Source organism: Ascaphus truei, chromosome 8 (genome assembly GCF_040206685.1).
Source record: "Ascaphus truei isolate aAscTru1 chromosome 8, aAscTru1.hap1, whole genome shotgun sequence".
In the NCBI taxonomy this organism is placed as follows: domain Eukaryota; kingdom Metazoa; phylum Chordata; class Amphibia; order Anura; family Ascaphidae; genus Ascaphus; species Ascaphus truei.
In genome coordinates this window covers 15643455-15662820 of record NC_134490.1, presented here as the reverse complement: position 1 = coordinate 15662820, position 19366 = coordinate 15643455, and the positions used below count along the sequence as shown (strand labels likewise).

Below are 19366 nucleotides of genomic sequence, written 5' to 3'. Positions count from 1 at the left end.
CCATGAAGTTCAACCTATACTACATTTAGTAATTGTAGAAGATAGGCCTCCCTGGCACTGGTCCTCAATATCAAGTGCAACATGCAATATTTTTCCATATATTGCATGTTGCACTTGATATTGAGGACCAGCGCCAGTGAGGCCTATCTTCTACAATTACTATCAGAAAGGATCTGGGCAATCTATGAGACCTCCAGGCTGCAGGACTTCCTAAGCAGAGGAGGCTGTGATTATTTTATATGTCACTAATATTTGGAGTTTCTAATCTATCTCAGGGACCTCCCTTGGTTTAGATCACAGTCATTATGCTACACATTATTGTCACTGTGGGTAGAGCACTGAGGTTGTGTGATATCCTGCTATGCTACATTTAGACGACAGATACTTATCCTATATTTCTATTTACAGTATTTTGGTCTAGAGAAAGGCAAACAAAACCCCCCCAGTGAAACATCGTCCAATTCTGTCTCATAAGGGGAAAATTAAATTCCTTCCTGACTTCACTGTGTTTGATAAAGTGGAGTAACCTAGAAACTGGATGGCAAAGCTAGTTGTAAAACATGTATTATCATGATGAATGATCACTAGGTAGGTATTAGTGTGGAAGGTATGAAGTTCATTCAACAAAAAGTATTGGGGGCGGGGGTGGGGGAAAATAATAATGTACCATATAAATCCAAACAATTCATATAATACATTGCAAAATTTTTACTCAAAATAATGACCGCAATTTACAGTTCAATATGTTAAGAGGCTTACGCTGAATTGGAAATGTTTTTAAAGAACGGTGGATAGTGAAGATTTGTCTATATTTTAAAATTTAACAATCATTCCATTTCTAAGGACGACATTTGGTAAGTTTAAACAATATATAGTGGAAATATCCTTTTAAAGCAACAGACCAAGCTACCGTTTTTTTTTTTTCCATTTATTTTATTGTTTTTCCCTTTAATATGTGCATCAATACAATCCACACAATAATAAATAATTAGCTAAGTTGGCGATCGATCCATTCTCCTGTGATTTATCAATGAAGTTTCGGCTCGGTAGTTCACTAAATGGCTGTCAGTGCAGCAGAAGAGGACCAAAGATGCAAAGTTCTGTGGGGAAGATCATGTGACCAGGCAGTCACTAGATTCAATTGGTGCACTGCTAGAGAGAGAGCAGGGCTCAAAAAGGGGTGTGCCAGAGCCTGTTTCAGTGACTTTATAAATGGTTGCTATAGCAACAAAAATGCTTGTTACATTATAATACGTTAAAAATGTCAGTTGTTTTTTTTTTTTTAATGCTACAAGTATTTTCTCATAGTACAGAACTTATTTAAGATACATTTATTTCAGCAGAGGATATCTAATAAATGAATAAAGATCCTTTTTGTACCATGTTTATTTTGTAGGTGAGAAAAATATGTGCCCCTAACATGAACTGCTGCTTTACCAAGATGACATCATTACTATTTGTTTTTTTTTCCCTGTGGGGTGAATATCTAATTTCAGCCTAAACAGGATATACACTAGTGACAGGCGAATGATGCAGCAACAACAATGGTAATAGTCTCAGCTCAGGAGAATTCAGATACAGGTCTGAGAGCATTGGGAGATAATTAGCTGCCTGCATGGGCAGGATGCTAATAGATCTATAGTATACTCTTATCAGCCACTGCAGATGTGACAATATTACGAAAAAGTGTAAATAGGAAAATGAACCGTGTAAACCATAAAGATATGACGGTGTAGAACTCGGAGATAAACATCTTAGTTATTTTGTCTTCCTTGGTCTCAGTTGCAAACTCATTATTGTAAGCGATAATTGTACGTGACACTGATACTCATAATTTACTTACACAATTACTATGCTCACGCTGTACGGCCCCTGTACATGGCTCTTTTTAGGAAAGGGCTGTAGTGTGAAACACAGGTGAATAGTGATACACATCAGGGTTTGGCTGCAGGCACTCAAAGAAAATTAAGTGCATTTAGAATAGCAATAAACAGCAGAAAGTGTAGGTAAGTAATTCTATGTTTGTTTCATGTGCATGTCTCCTGACTCTTTAATAAGTATAATTTCCCGTACTGCTTATGTTTCTATTGGTTACTCTTTAATCACTATCACCATATCACATTGTATGTTTCCACTTAATTTGTACATTTTATAACGTTCATATGTTTTAATATCATTTAATTTGTAAACGAAAGGTGATCTCACGGATGACAGTGCTTACAAGTGGGAGTTCAGTCATTCAGGTTCCCAGCGTGAATCCTCAGAAATCCGAAACATTTAGTCAAATGACGTCTCACATAACTCCCTATGCTCTGGAAGTATGGGGTGCACATCTGGTATCCCACGCGTGACCAGTGTTATACCCAGAGCTGCTCATTTGTACATGCCAGGAAGCATGCCCCAAGCATTTTGTGTGTACAATAATCAGCTACAACCTTAACTGAGAGGGTAAAAGAAAAGATGCAAAACTCACAGCATGGCCATGGAAACACTATCAACCAGTAATACATTGGGATGATGTTTTTGCTGGGAAAAATGTTGAAGATAAATGGGCAGTCTTTAAAACATTATTAGAAAAGCACACTCATCAGTTTATACCCTTGGGTAATAAGTATAAAAGAAATAAACAGGTAAGGGAGGAAATGGAAAAGAAGAGGAAGGCGTTTTATATTCTTTAAGTCAAAAGGGACGGAGGCATCGTATCAGAATTATAAGGAATGTAACAAAAATTGCAAAAGGGACAATCAAATTAGCAAAAATGGATAATGAAAAAATGATTGCAATAGAAAGTAAGATCAACCCTAAAAAGTTCTTTAAGTACCTTAATATAAAAAAAATGAGAAAAGAAAATATAGGACCCTTTCAGTGTTAGATAGGCAGGCAAATGATTTGAGATAAGGAAAAAGCAGAGGTTTTAAACATTCTTGCCTCTGTGTTTACCAGGGAAGAATCAATTTCAATTGTAGTTCCGCAGGAGGAAGCCAAAACCTCCATATTAATGAACAATTGGTTAACTGAGGAAGAAGTTCATAGGCAGATTGAAAAAATTAAAGTATATAAGGCACCTGGCCCCGATGGCATACATCCAAGAGTTTTCAAGGAGTTAAGTTCAGTAATAGCCAAACCATTACATTTCATATTCAAGGACTCCATTTCCATAGGCTCAGTACCACAAGATTGGCGTAAAGCAGATGTGGTGCCTATATTTAAAAAGGGAGCTAGATCACAACCGGGGAATAACAGGCCTGCAAGCCTGACTTCAATAGTTGGGGAACTATTTGAAGGTTTAATACGGGGTAATATTCAGGAATACCTAATGGAAAACAAAATTATCAGTAATAGTCAGCATGGATTTATGAAGGATGGATCATGCCAAACTAACCTTATTTGTTTCTTTGAAGAAGTAAGTAGGAATTTAGACCAGGGTAATGCAGTTGATGTGGTCTACATAGATTTTGCAAAGGCTTTTGATACGGTTCCACACAAGAGGTTGGTGTACAAAATAAAGCAAATTGGACTCAGTAAAAATATATGCACCTGGATTGAAAACTGGTTGAAGGACAGACAACAGAGGATTGTCATAAATTGAACTTTTTCAGGTTGGGCTAAAGTCATGATTGGAGTACTTCAGGGATCGGTACTGGGACCCCTGCTTTTTAACTTATTTATTAATTACCTTGAGGTTGGCATCGAGAGCAAAGTCTCCCTTTGCTGATGATACTAAATTGTGTAAGGTAGTAGAAGAGCAGGGTGTAATTTCTCTCCAGAAGGACTTGGAGACACTGTAAACTTGGGCAGGTAAATGGCAGATGAGGTTTAATACAGATAAATGTTAGGTTATGCATTTGGTAAACAAGAATAAAGAGGTGACTTACAAATGAAATTGTGATAAATTGGGGGAATCCTTGATGGAGAAGGATTTAGGACTGCTTGTAGACAGCAGGTTTAGCAATAGTGCCCAAAGTCATGCAGTAGCTGCAAAGGCAAACAAGATCTTATCTTGTATTAAACAGGCAATGGATGGAAGGGAAGTAAACATAATTATGCCCCTTTACAAAGCATTAGTAAGACCACACCATGAATATGGAGTACAATTTTGGGCACCACTCCATAGCAAATACATAATGGAACTAGAGAGAGTGCAGATAAGAGCCAGCAAATTAATAAAGGGGATGGACAATCTAATTTATGAGGTGAGGCTAGCTAAATTTGATTTATTTACATTAGAAAATAGGCGTGTAAGAGGGGATATGATAACTATATACAAATATATTCGGGGACAGTACAAGGAGCTTTCAAAAGAACTATTCATCCCAAGGGCAGTACAAAGGACTCGGGGGCATCCCTTTAGGTTGGAGGAAAGGAGATTTCACAGCAACAAAGGAAAGGGTTCTTTACAGTAAGGGCAGTTAAAATGTGAATTCATTACCCATGGAGACTGTGATGGCAGATACAATAGATTTGTTCATAAAAAGGTTGGACATCTTTTTAGAAAGGAAAGGTATGCAGGGATATACCAAATAAGTAAACATGGGAAGGATGTTGGTCCAGGGAGTCATCAATTCTTGAGGAAGGAATTTATTTTTCTCCTTATGAGATATCATTGGATGATATGACACTGGGTTTTTTTTTGTTTGCCTTCCTCGGGATCAATAATGAAGTATAGATATAGGATAAAGTACTGTATCTGTTGTCTAAATTTAGTATAGGTTGATCTTGATGGACGTATGTCTTTTTTCAACCTCATCTACTATGTAACTATGAAAACTGGGATTATTTTGATGGAATTGTAGTGAAAATCAGTAGCACGAGGACGTGGGATTAGGGCAGGGGAGACAAACTCCAGACCTCAATGGCCACCAACAGGTCAGGTTTTAAGGATATGCCTGCTTCAGCGCAGGTAACTCAGTCAATGACTGAGCCACTGGTTGAGCCACCTGTGCTGAAGCAGTGTTATCCTGAATACCTGGCCTGTTGATGGCTCTTGAGGACTGGTGCTGGCCACCGTTGGATAAGTGGTTGGATGTGTGCAACACACCTAGAAGTGAATTTATGTACTGTTGCGTTTTTACTTTCAGAGGAAAGGCTGTTGGATGAAAGAGATAAGCGGAGAACAAATGATAATAAATGCAGAAAGTACGAATCTATGAGCCAAAATATCAACAAGTGTATGACACACAAAATAGGTCATCAAGCGAAAAATGTTATTGTCATTCAATTTTAACAAAAATCTTCAACTTTGACTAACATTAGATTATTTTGTATGCAAATTTGACTTTTACAGACAGTCAGGTTGGGCTCAAATATCCTTTGCAGGAAAGGCTTCAAGCCTAACAATGGACAATTTATTGAACCAAACAAACTGAATAAATTCAGGTTTCTGCAAACTGTACCTGTTGACGAGGAAGAAATTCACTATAAGACATGGCACTGATGGTACAGCTGAGGCAATCGAAAAGTAACTTTCAAAGTAGTTCTGCAATAGAAGATTTATAAAACACAGATAAAAGATGGGAAAATATGTGGTCGTTCAGAAAACCTGCAAACAAAAGGATGACCTTGTGTAGTACATACTGTATATTGTTCTGCCAAAATGTCTTATAACAAGCAGTCTACTGCCAAGCCTTCACCTTCCCCTCACATTGCAGGGTATGGTAGCCCTGGATGGTATTGGAATTGTAAATACGTTTGTGGATGTCACACAATCTGAAATTCGTGCAGATCTAAAATTAGGGCAGATTTAGGAGAATCTGCACAACTTTACTGCAAGAAATCGGTCGGCGGATCAGATTTTGACACGTTTGACCATCTCTAATGTTTATCTCTAAAGTAGAGAAGCAGGTATTTGTGGTGATCGCTTCAATAGACGTGCTACCAGAATGAGTGCAGGAGTATCGAAAGCTTTTAACCGTGTTTAGCCAAGCTTGGGTATTGGAGCACCTTGAGTGTCGGTGTGCAGGAGGAGCATACTGGTTTGGTACTGCAAGCACGCAAGGACAGGGTTGTAAATTCTTCCCAGGCAGTTTCGGACACTGGAGGGTGTTTGTCAAGAGTTTAGATTTTAAGTTGGCTTCCAGACACTGAAGGTCAATGGAACACACGTTGCAAGTTTAGAGAGGAGAAACTCGAGGTTGAGTCTGAGGAATGTGCAGATCAAAATATTTAACTTGTTATTTGCTGGCATGGAATTAAAAACCCCAGGAGAACAAATGAAATTGAAAACTGCAGGTATTTTTCTGCATACTCAACTGTCAGACTGTGTATGGTTTCATGTAATCAAAATGATCCTTAGTTCCTGCAGTAGAGCACAAGAGCGCCCTTGTGGAAAATACAAATTGGACCAGTGTTGCTCTAATGGAGCCCTCTCATTGGCAATTCCTTCACAAACGGTGTGATTGAAAATATTTACACCCGTGCTATAACACACATTGTCAAGGTTAAAACAGTTTACTAGTTGTTATAGCCTCACAATGCTAATCAAAAATCCCAAACATACGATGAAATTATTATATGTGCATATAGGTGCTCCAGGCAGCACACTTTGGGCTTTACTTTCTAACATGTATTTTGTAATAAATGATGATAATGGAAATTGGTTTTTAGCAACATCATAAGGGATTAAGTCAAAAAGCTTAGCGTGTAAGCTCCTGGGAGCAGCACACCCCTTCCTGTGCTGCACTTTTGAATACATCATGCTGGCTCTTTAAAAACTAATTATAATAGTTAGAAAGCTGCTTCATTTCTGATGAAATTTCCCCCCACATAGAAAACTGCGAGATTTATAACTCTGCAACATTACAAAGATCTGCCTATTCCTCAACTACGAAAACACTAATACATGCTCTCCCCTGTATTACATTACTACAGTACATTATTTTAAATGGCCTCACACAATCCATTTAAAATGCTGCGGCTAGAATGATCTCCTGCTCTTCTAGACCAGGGGTACTCAACTCCAGCCCTCAAGCCTCCCTGAACAGGTCAGGTTATCAGGATATCCCTGCTTCAGCACAAGTGGCTCAATCAGGCCCTGCTTCAGCACAGGTGGCTCAATCAGAGGCTCAGTCAAAGACTGAAAGACAAAGTCTGAAGATGGGATATCCGGAAAACTTGACCTGGTGGGGGTGGGGGGTGGCACCCTGTTCTAGACTATTACCTGCTTCTGACTTCCTGAAATCTCTCTGTTGGCTTCTTATTTTTTTTAACACTCTACAATTCTTTGCACCTTTATATATCTCAACACTGATCTCCCGTTACACCCCTACTTGTCTCTTACACTCAACCAGCGTTGTCTCCTTACACCTTTTACCTCTGCAGCCCTCGCACATCTGCAACCTTTTTCACTCTCTCCCTATCTATGGAACGCTCTTCCACTCAATATCTGCCCAGCACGTTCCTTTTCCAGTTGTAAAGCCCAGCTCAAAATTCACCTTTAAAAAGCAGCATCTCATTAAATGACCTATGCCTACGATACTGACTCCCGATACACTTGACCTCCCTGGTTTGCACTTTTACTCTTACTGTGTCTGTAAGTCTCCCACACTACTAAGGCCTCGGACATGGTCAAAAAGACCGTGCTGAGGCGCGCTGAGGGAAAACATTATCCCTATCAGCTCGCCTTTAGACGGCGCTTCCGCACACTTCCGCAGGCGTGTGGAAATTCAGGAGACAAGCAAGTTTAAATTATGCCGCGCATGCAAGCGCAGGGCCGGTCACGTCACTGCCAGAAGCCAATGGCAGTCCGTGACGTGGCACCCTAGCCCCGCCTCCCGGCCCGCCTCCCACCCTGCACACAAGCGCGCTCGCTGACACACATGCAGGGACAAGAAAAATCTCCTGCGTGAGCATGAGCGTCAGCGCTGCCCAGCGCCGCTCCCTGCACCATGTCCCAGGCCTTAGATTGTAAGCTCTTTGGGCCAGGTTCTCCCTTTGCCTTATGGTGTCATTTAATTGCTGCTGTTATTCCCATTGTCTGTATTGTATTTTCCCTGTATTGTCATTTTATAAATCACTGCATACACTGTTGGTGCTATATAAATAAAATGTATACATTCATGCATCGACAACTGACTTATTCACTACAATGGGAGTTTACAATTGCTAATAAAAAAATGAGAATTATTTCAGTGAATAGACCCTTAATAGTGAGTGCATAGTCACTGAGGTACATTATAGCTGACACCTCTCAGCACTGAATGTGTTATACTGCTAGTGACAAAAATAACCCAGTTTATCTGTCCATTATGTGTGAAAACAGGATGAAGACTTCCCATGCCAGACTGCTTCTAAGAGGCCCATGATAAATACTTTGCTTCAATGGTGAACCGATAAACAATCCAAAGATATCATTGGAAGACCATAAAGCTCAGTCACTCTTACCATTTAATTTTCTAAGAAGTTGGTAGACGGCTTCCTACGCTGCCCCCCCCTCCCAAAGTTCTCTGCCATTTTAATGTTGACTTCTTTTCAAATTCAGGCCCAATACTCTGAATGGCATCATGGCAAATGTGCAGAAACAGGACATCTACATTCCATTCTGAAGGCAGAAACAGAAAATAAAAATACCCCTTGTGAGCACATTCACATGTCTCAGACAGGTCTGCAGCCTTGCCCTTCCCCATTCTGTAGGCATGGATGGGTGAAGGTGGTTTAAGGGTGGGTCTCCTACATGAATTGCTGCTTTCAATTAGTGTTGCCTACTTCATAATTTTTCTCTCAAATGATTATGGTTAATGTGTCTAATTCTGTAAACTTCTATTTGATGAGACATTACCACAAGCTCTTAACGGTCATTCTGTATTCGGGAGGGGGGGGGGGGGGGGGGGGAAATGGGGGAGATCTCTTCATTTTCCTTTGCCCTTGAGAAATTTAATCAGGAAAAAAGGTAAAACATTGACACGTTTCATCTTGAATATTTTCTTCGTGAGAAAAAGGGCACATTCAATCTGTGAGCCCAGACAATAAGGTGCTTTGCTTCTTCTGCTTTCATTCACATCCCTGGGACATTAAGACCTACATAAGATTAAGATTCTTTTAGGCACCGTTGATGGTGGGTTCAAAGACAGAGAGTGGATCCCGATGGCTGGAGCAGGCGGGACTGGACTGAGCCTGGCTGAGCATCAGACTTGTTGCAGGGCAGGATCGGTAAACATACTAAAATGGACGAGGCAGAGGGTCAGACAGGTCGGGGTCAGGGTAGGCAGAGTTCAAGATTGTAGTCAGGCAGAAAGCAGGTCTGTTGTATAAGGTATTTTCTGACAGCACGCAAGTTACAATGTCAGAAGCACTTTTATTTGGCGACCAGGAAGTGGTCAGTTTATATAGGGTGTGTGTCCATGAGGTTGATCCGCACCAGGTATGCACAGCAGTTAGCAGCAGAGCTCAAAGGTATAGTGAAGTAATAGAACTATCCAGCCATGGTTCTTTCTCACTGCTAGGGCTGCTACCCTGAATAAAAGAGGTTGTGGGTTCTGATCCTGTCGGGTACGAGGTAAGCTGGTAGTGTATTAGTTCATAAAGTTGGTGGATCCCATCTAAAATAATAAAGTGACTCACTTATGGGATATTGTAGTGCTGGATCGGCTTTTGCGGCTTATATAGAAAATAAGCCCCTTCCACTTTTCGGTGAAGCACCCTTTATTAACATCTGTTCCACAAACACTTAACTTTTATAAAAAGAGTCTCAGGATAAGATAAATTAAAGGTAATTTGAACTCTCCCATAAAGTGTGAATAACAGTTTTGGGGAGGTCCTTGGTAATCCCACAGCAACAGTCTGATAAAAATGCGTAATGTCTCAAAGTTCTGTACTGAGTGGAACAATCACACTGGTTAATCAGACAGTTGATTTCAACCAAATGTTAAACCATGTTGATAGTCAAATCTCACCTCTTAAATGAAGCACTTCAATAGCCTGCACTCAGGACTACAGTCCCACACTCAGTCACTCCTACAGTACCAACCATTGCGGCGAAGCACTGCCATCTACAGCACTTATTCCCTCACCTGCTGTCTCTGTAATACTGTCTCCCAACATTTCACAGATTGTACGCTCTCCAGGGCAGGGATTTCCTTTCCTGATTTTGTTTGTTGTATTATAATTTCCTGTATTGTCTCTTTTGTAAAGCTGAGTACATTGTGGGTGCTATATAAATAAAGATATACATGAATACAACCAAACACAGAGCTTCCGCCTTTACGACCTCTTGTTGAGGAACTTGATTTGTAAATCACATGTAATGTTGCAAAGTTGCCTATACTGAATGAGTCATGTGACTGTTGCTCACCTGACTTGTATTCCTGGTTACAGAGCTGCTCCAGCCTCTCCCCAAATCTACATTCCAAATGACAGTGGGGTTAACAGGGCAGTTCCCCAAAGCCCAAAGTTTGCTAATGGCAGTGACATGTTGAGGTAGTTAAATCTTAGTGATTGCCTTTTTTAGAACCAAACTCTGACACACGTCAGTATTTTCTGTATGTTACAGTAGTTTGTAAACACGGTCAGCATTAGATTTGGGATTGGTTTGATCTCCGCTGGCTGCTCCATTTTCTGTAATGTGACTGAGAACTCAACAAGCGTTCGCACAAGCAATGCCCTCTCTCCCTCACCTTTTTGTCTCTCTGATTAGGACAACGGGCGAGAAGGGGAGAGAAAATACTTAATTGACAAACAATCCCCATTGAGCGGTGCTGTGGGAAATGGTTTTGAGCTCCATTTCCAAAAGTAAGGCTACATTTGGGTAAGGGTGCCACTTAGATTGTTATATTCTTTTAAAAAACTGATTTGTCATCTTCCAGGGATTGCACCTTTTAAATGGAGACACTGGGTTCCGAACTAGTCTCCCCTGCTTGAAAGTTATTGCCATTGTTTTCTGAACCAGTGACTTTACTCACTAACTTGTGTGTGTGTATACACACACACACACACACACACACACACACACACACACACACACACACACACACACACACACACACACACACACACACACACACACACACACACACACACACACACACACTGATTGCAAACCTTTCCAGGATAAACTTTCACAAGAAATGTAAAATACTCGTACTTGGTTTTGTGACCGGTCGTCCAGTAGATCAATTTGCTCCTATGTGGGATTTGCACCTTGAAAATCTATTTATACTCACACTAAGATCAGAGATTTCAGGGCCTTCCGGCAATGGTTCATCTGAGCAGTTCCTGAGCTTGTATATCCAATAGTGTTTTGCTGTGGCAATAAAGTTCCAGGGCAGTGCGGAACCTACACCGAGCATGAAGAAGATAATGTATGTGCTATTAAAGTAGTCCTCCGGCTTGCGAACGTAGTAATGGTTTGTATGTTGCTCCTCCAGCAAATGCTCCTCTTCGTCTGAATGACTGACGCCCGAGGGCTTGTAAACAGAGTTTGTACTACTTAACGTGTCCTCCGACTCTATCGCCACTGTAAAAGAAACCAAATATGAGTCCGATTATGAACAACTGGACAAAAATTGTACGCTGAGCTATGAATCAATGAGAAATCAAAGACGCCTACATTAAGAGTGGGGTCATCGAAATGGGACTTACCTTGGCGGGCGAAGCGGCCAGATGTCCCGGCGGCTAAGCGCCAGCGGAGATTTGGACGCGGCAAAATAGTCGCGACAAAATGTCCTAGACCGTGGGGTCTTGGGCTAACCAACAAATACATTAAAAGCATAACAAATAAATGCCAAATTGTTGAGGTAGAAGTTATACCTGTAGTGCAGTGGTGCGCAAACTGGGGGGCACAAGACTTTTTGGGTGGGGTGCAGCTCACTTACCTGACTTCAGTCGGCTTCAGTCCACGCATTTCCATGGCAACGCGGCGTCATCATGTGATGTGATGTCACATGACCCTGTGGCGTCATTTGACGCCTGGTGCCATGAAGACGCGGTGTCAAATGACCCCGTGGGTCACGTGACGTGACATGACCCCGTGGCGCTATTTGATGCCGCCTTAGATGTGGGAGGGGGTGTCGTGACCCAGGGGGGGCGCAACGCAGAAAGTTTGCGCACCCCTGCTGTAGTGGACGGCATTTGAAGACACAAAATTAACTTGCAGATAAGAAGTATTTGACCCACCCAACCTGCTCCTTCCAACTTCCATACTCTGTATTTTATTCTGTTTGTACATGTTTAAAGAAAATATACTATATTAAACCTGAAAGCAATTTTTTTCTAGGTACCAGTTAACCCATTAAGCTATATTTGTGTTTGTCCAATAATGGGCCTGGCCTTCTCTTCAAGAATTATAGCAGCATATTAGAAGTCAAAGGGGACAGTAATACTTTAGGTTTTTAGAACAGCTATGGAGGGTCCCACGTGCAGGGACCTATCAGCATGTCCTAACAGGAGTTGCTTGTAATGTATGAATGTATATCTTTATTTATATACAATAGCGCCATTAATGTACATAGCGCTTCACGGCAGTAATACACGTGACAGTCATATAAATAACAAATAACTCATAATGGGAAGAAGCGTTTCAGAGATAAAAGTAACACTTAGGAAAAGGAGTCCCTGCCCCGAAGAGCTTACAATCTATGAATACAGTACATCTTTTTTTCTGCGCCTGTTAAAATGTAAGTAGGCTTACAAAACTAGTGTGATTAAATGAGACAGGTAGATAGAGATGAAGAAGCGCTCAAATGCGAGGTATAATAACCAATGAAAGCCAGTGCCAGTATCCAAGGATAATCCAGAAACAATAATGATGAGTTGAAGTAGTAGCTAGCAATATTGGGTTAAAAAAAACTCCTGAAGACAGGTAATGGGTAGGAATGACCCCCCCACGATCAGTCTCTTTGGAAGTACCCCTGTAGCAATAATGTACTCACAGTTCCTCGGTTTATGGGTGGCAGGATGTGCAGCTTCCAGTAGTAGTAGATACAGGAAATGGGAAGGAGCGCACGATCCGACGGGAGCAAGGAGAGGACCCAATTCAAAAAATATATAAACTTTATTATGTCATAGACCTAAAATCCAACGCGTTTCGAACGCTGGTGTGTTCCTTAAAGAACGCACCAGCGTTCAAAACGCGTTGGATTTTAGGTCTATGACATAATAAAGTTTATATATTTTTTGAATTGGGTCCTCTCCTTGCTCCCGTCGGATCGTACGCTCCTTCCCATTTCCTGATTAAATGAGACCCCTTCTTATTTGTGTCCTATGGCTTGTCCAGCTGCAATTGATATACTATACTAATATATTAGGTGTTAAAATATTGTAATTAACTTAATACTAGTTTCCATACAGCATAATTCACAGTTTTTTAAACTCCAAGTTGTTTCCTGCTTTATCGGTGCATACTGTTTCATTCAACACAGACGGATGACCCTATGCGGTGAAGCCGCCCTCTGGGTGTTTTGAGTCCCTTTCCAAAAGAACTCAATTTAAATGTTCAGTCCCTCATTGAACTCATTACGAAAACACCAAGTATTTTAATTTTTTTAAAACCATTTTTAAAGTAAGTTGGTAAACATGGTAAGTTTAGACATAGGGCGGGGTAAGAAAGACAAACAAATATTCCTCCTTTAAGGAGGTAATTCTATAAATGCCAAATCCAGACACGTCTATGCGTATGTCCGTATGAAAGCGTCTGGGATACCTAGGGGTATATAGATTACGACTTTAAATCTTCTAAGTACGAGGCAGAAGGCTTCACAGCGTTCAGCAGGGGTCTGAGACTCAGTCTTCAAGGGTCACCAACAGGCTAGCTTTTAAGGATATCCCTGCTTCAGCACAGGTGGCACGGATTGAGCCACCTGTGCTGAAGCAGGGATATCCATAAAAGCTGGCCTGTTGGTGGCCCTTGAGGACTGTTTCAGACCCCTGCCATATAGAGTAGGGTAAAATGACTTGTGCTGAGGGCTGGGATGCTGGTTTGTGGCCTTTGTGACGTCCGTGATGTTTTTCTAGGGCTTGTCCTCCTGCTTCACTCGCCTCATCTGAGTTATGTCATCGCTGCCCAAGTTATCTCGTGGCCCTGATTGCCAGAGGAACCGTGGCATGTTGGGCCCATCGCCCTTCCAGAGCGATAAGGGTTAATCCATACCTGACCCCCTCCAAGGCCCCTATTCAAAGTGCTCACAATAGCAAATAATTCAACTGAAATAGTAACAATAGCAACTGTAGCGGAAGCATAAGGCTGAGTCTATAGAAGGACAGTCAGCGCTGAGCCGTGCGGACGCTCCGCGATGAGCCTCGTCATCGTCAATGAGGATGTCTTGAGAGGGGGCTCCTGCGAGCGTCCGCAGGCGTGCTGAGGCGCAGGGATTTTCAGCCGACAGCAGAACCTGTTTCTGAGCGCGTTGTAGGCTGAAAACCTCCAATCAGAGCGAAGCAGCGTCAACGTCACTGCGCCGTGACGTTGACGTTGCCGCTTCAGGGGCTATTGGCCCAGTGTCGTCAGTGCCTCGCCTCCCGATCGCGCACGCTGGCTCATCTGCTAGTTCATGCAATCGCTCCTGATTGCGCAGACGAGCCTCAGCGTCCGCACGGCTCAGCGCGGCTCCCCCCTCTCCGGACGTAGCTTAAGGCTGCTCGGAAAGTGCCATTACTTTCTTATTTACAACCTCACAGTGCAACGACTTTTTTATGACAAACTTAACAGTTCCACTTTCTACTTAGAGAAACACGGATTTATTTTTAAAAGTGTCTTTCCCTTTCTACTTTCTAAGCGTAAATGTTTCTCAAAACCGGTTTGTTTGCTTTTCCAGTGTTCCACTTTCTATTTAAGTACAGCAGTACCACTGCTTTAAAAGCCACTTTGATCTCTAAATGACAATATTATAATAGCAATAATTACTGTGGGTCACTTCATGATAAAGCGGCTCTATTAACTCCTTCAGCGCAAACCCCATTGGCTGCCAGTGGGGGAGAGAGAATTAACCCTATGTCAGATGACGCTTCCAATACACTGACAGCCAGCCAGCCAGCCAGCCATATCACAAATGCACAATGGAAGGGGTAACAAGAGCTTTGCCCCATCACTCTGCAGCCTCATTAACCCCTTCAGCAGTGCATGGCACGGATTTACTGTAGCACCCTTGCATTAAACCCGTCACTGCCACTGGAGCTTCAGCCCTGGGGGAGATAGCACAATCCCTACATCAGCACATGCTGGCAGTTACAATACAGCGAGAAGCACTCAGCCATGCAACACCTTCTCATCTGACAGCCCCACCAAACCTAGCTGCACAACAACCAAAGAGTCAAATATCCCCCTTCCTGCTGCTTCTGTCAGGGGGGCTTGAGTTCAGGTTGCGGGTTAAAAGACAGAAGCCGGCTCGGACCCTTAACCCCTTCACCGCCAAGGGGGTTCCTTTGTAGTGAAGGTGTACACAGTGGAGTTGCTATGGTTACTGTAGGCCCCACCCCTCCAGCAATAAAGGGCTTCGGAAATATATAGCCTCCCCCTCCCGGACTTACTTCTGGATGCAGCACTTAAATCCGGAGTGTGCTGCTGTTGTTGTTGTTAGGGCTCCGGCCCTCACACAGGCACCTCCTTCCCTGCCGGGGTGGGGGCGGGGAGAGGCTCTAACCACCACCCCGGGGATGAGCCTGGGCCTAGCACTGCCCCTATACTGTGACACATACACACACACACACAAAGGCATGACTAAGGAATGTCACAATAAGAATCACATGCAGTGGGTTGGGGTGTGCCTGCAGAGCAGCAAACAGGATCTAGCACACAGTTCTCCAGCATTGACATGAATAGGCAAATAGAAGTTATGAAGTTATATTATTCCTTTGAAGTTTATGTGCCAATAAAGAAGGTGACCAGTGGGAATGTCTGATCCACTTGAAGTTTAAGAGCTAATGTAGAAAGGAAAAGGGAATTTAAATAGGGTGTTCCCATTTAAGTATAATATTTAAATAGGGTGATCGCATTTAAGTATATACATAAATAAACAGGTAGATCCTATTGAAGGTATGCAGGTCACATAAACAGTGTTGTCCCATTAAAGTACAGTACATGGAACAAACAATGATGGTGATCCATTTACATATGCGGGGTAAATAAACACGATGTTCCCGTTGATTGAAGGATGGATAGAACATGTCAGAGGATTCATATATTGAGAATGAGTTGAGAGGTTTGTAACATGACACTGTGGTCAGTGTCAGTGCAAAGTTGGCACTGTTTCATCACAGGAGAGAGCAATATAATTACATACATTTAAAATGTGTATAGCCAAGTTTAAAGGTTTACTCTGTTTATCCACCAAAGCAGCGGTGTCCAATAGCAATTCAAAGCTAGCCTCACTTGCGGTTGTCGTCTTTCCATATTCACTACTTTCTTGAGTCAGTCACAATAGCGTCGTGCCCACAAGTCACGCCGCCTGCCGCCTTGCGCTCCCTCTCTCGGTTACAACTCCCTCTCTCACACCCTCCCTCTCCCACATCTCTCTCCCACGTCCCCTCCCCCAATATACACACTATGCCCTTCAACCCCCAATTCAGACAACTCAGCACCCCATTACAGATAACACCCCAAATACACAATAACCACCCACACTCCAAATACACATAATAAACCCTCACACCCCAAATACACCTAATACCCCCCCATCCCAAAAACCCATAATAACACCCACACAACCCAAATACGCATAACCCGCAACCCAAAATATACATAATAACCACCAACCCAAATACACATAATAACCCCACCCCCCAAATACACGTAGCCAAGTGACCCTGGCTATAGTCTTCTACTAACCTGAACACTATAAGTCCTGGTAAGAACAGGCAGTGTTGGGGTTAAACTCCTGCGCAGGGCCTAGCCTGCAGTTGCAGCATGGATGGGTACTATGTTGCTTATCATGGGGCAGGCCTAAACCGACAGTTGGAGTGTCATACCTGGGGAGGGTACTGACTGGGTCACATGTATATGGTGTGATGCCTGTCATTACCTGGACCTACCCTGTTATGGGGTGGGGTTACAAACCCTTCCCCCCATGGTATAAAAGCTGACACTCCACCAAATTGAGTGTGTGATGATTATGGGACGGTGTGATACCCTTTTCCCTATCAGAGGGTTAAGGAGATTGGGAGGGGCTCTTGGGGCCTCAAGCCCTGTGGGTTTGCTCCAGGGCTGAAGGACGATCATGCTATTGTACAATAAAACTGCTGTTGGACCAACTATGGAGTGTGATTATTGGAACGGAGTATTGCCTGTGGGGGCCATCCTGCATCCAGCAAGATCCTCATGGGATGGAGGCGCTGCACAGTAAGAGACACGAGGAAGCCTGCCCTGTTGCTGCTCCCAAACTCCAACCACGGATCAACTCAGACCTCCTGAATCAGCAGGTGAGCTACAGTACCCAGGGAAACACCTATGCAGTGGCCAGATCTTCTGTGGCAAGGGGGAACAGGTGCTACACACATAATAACCCCACCCTGCAAATACACATAATAACCCCCAGCCCCAAATACACATCGTAACACCGCCCTCCAAATACAAATAATAACCAACCTAATACACATAAGCCCCTTCACCTTACATGCTTGTGGCCTCCGATCACACGGGCGATTGAGGAAGCGGGACCAACTTCCTACACGCAGGGGGGGTGTTGTGTCACTGGATGCTGGCCCTGCGGCTGCCGGGCAGATGTCCCGGCTCTCTCCCCCAGTGCCCTGTTCACAAAACATTGTCCTTTTCACCACATGTGGTGTGTGGCAAATGTATTGGACATCGCTGCACTAAAGGAACACAGGGGATATCACTTTTGTCTACTGGAGAAAAAAAAAATCACATTGACCAATATGAACTTAATAATTGTGAAGAAAAGAATGTCAGCCATATTACATATTCCCCAAAACAGTTTAATGGGGACAGATATTTGGGGAGCATAGTCAATAAGGTCCAGAGATTTATATGAGTGAGGTTAGGTGTTCATGGACCACATAGTTGCCAGCTCTCTAAATTAGCCAGATAGGTAGGTTTCTAGGCAGGTACGAGAGTATACAAATAATGTCATGCATCGGCCGTCTGCACAAGTTTGCACCACAGACGGGTACTAATTGACTGATGTTATCATTAGACAAGTGTATACAACTATGCGAGGACTTGAGACAAATTTACACACAAAGAAATAATCTTCTACTTGAGTTTTTATCCCTTTAATACGATTCGTGGCCTCCCTTACAGTCAGTGTAAGAGAGTGAAGAGGGTAATTAGCGATACCACATATCTCCCCACTAGATTGGATGAGGTACAAGAATATTATCATTTAATTGTAAAGCACCAACATATTCCACAGCGCGGTACAATAGGGGTACAGAGTGACATCAATTACATAAACAGAGTTACATATATACATAAACAGTTATATATATATATATATATATATATATATATATATATATATATATATATATATAGACCATACGATACCGGTTGCAACATGACATCAAGGGACAGCACGCAGGTAAGTAAATCAGATATATATATATGGACAGACGAGCGCAAGCAGATATAGAAGGTAATGAGGGCCCTGATCCTGAGAGCTTACAATCTAGAGGGGATAAGGGGTAATATGGAAACAAAAGGTAAAGTGGCTGCTCATTGTGGGATGAAGACAAGCCGGCCTTAGGACAAGGTAAGCAAGGCAGCTGCCTTGGGCCCTATGCCTTAGGGCCTCGCGCTCCCTCTTGTCGGTGCCAGGATCCAACTTTCACCTGACCAGAGGGGGGAGCTGGAGGAGGGAGTGCGGGGCCTACTCCAGCTCCCCCCTCCGGATGGAAGTTACATCCGGCAGAGAGGTAGGAAGGGGGGGGGGGGTGTGTGGCCACGTTAACATGGTAACCGACGTCACATGACGACGCGTTACCATGGCAATGTGACATCATGAAGCCGTGATGCTGCCGGAGGAGGGCTGCTCATCAAGATAAGTTTAGGGGTGTGTATGTTAGGGGGTGTTAGATACCATGGAGTCTGGTACATTTCTTAGGAGGGGACACCCTAAAGATCTGCTGATTGAACAAAGGAATTGTAACGTTGCTGACTGCAGGACAGGATACGGACCCACAGGGCATAGGTAGGGAGTAGTACACCAACCTTGGCCTGCGACCAGAGGCCTGGGATGCAGGGGTAGTCAGGTCTAGTTCCGGGGTCGAGGCAGGCGGCAAGCAAAGGGTAGTCAGGTCCAGTTCCTAGGTCAAGGCAGGCAGCAGGCAAAGGGTAGTCAGGTCCAAACAAGATCCAAGCACAGACAGGCAAAACAGAGGCAAAGGCAGAGCTCAGACAGAAAAAGGTACCAAATACTTTGCATGAGAAAAGTCTAGTAGCAAATGCCTGCTATTTAAAGGCCAGAGGCAGCTGCTAGCAATGAGA

General features: G+C 43.0%; 1 protein-coding gene across 2 annotated transcripts in view; it reads right to left on the bottom strand.

Moving 5' to 3' along the window:
* The window catches only part of SLC29A3 (solute carrier family 29 member 3), a 31599-nt gene extending 16003 nt beyond the window's left edge, over positions 1-15596 (bottom strand). Inside the window, exons 1-3 of one of the 2 annotated variants that reach the window (XM_075610597.1) lie at positions 15454-15596; positions 11154-11446; positions 5394-5476 (exon numbers count right to left, since the gene is read on the bottom strand). In XM_075610597.1, the coding sequence (XP_075466712.1) occupies positions 5394-5476; positions 11154-11446; position 15454 (377 nt within the window). In that variant the 5' untranslated portion in view covers positions 15455-15596. Of the gene's footprint in view, positions 1-5393; positions 5477-10004; positions 10144-11153; positions 11447-15453 lie in introns of those variants that run through there. The other variant, XM_075610598.1, reaches the window with a different exon arrangement.
* Between the last annotated feature and the right edge of the window lie 3770 nt (positions 15597-19366).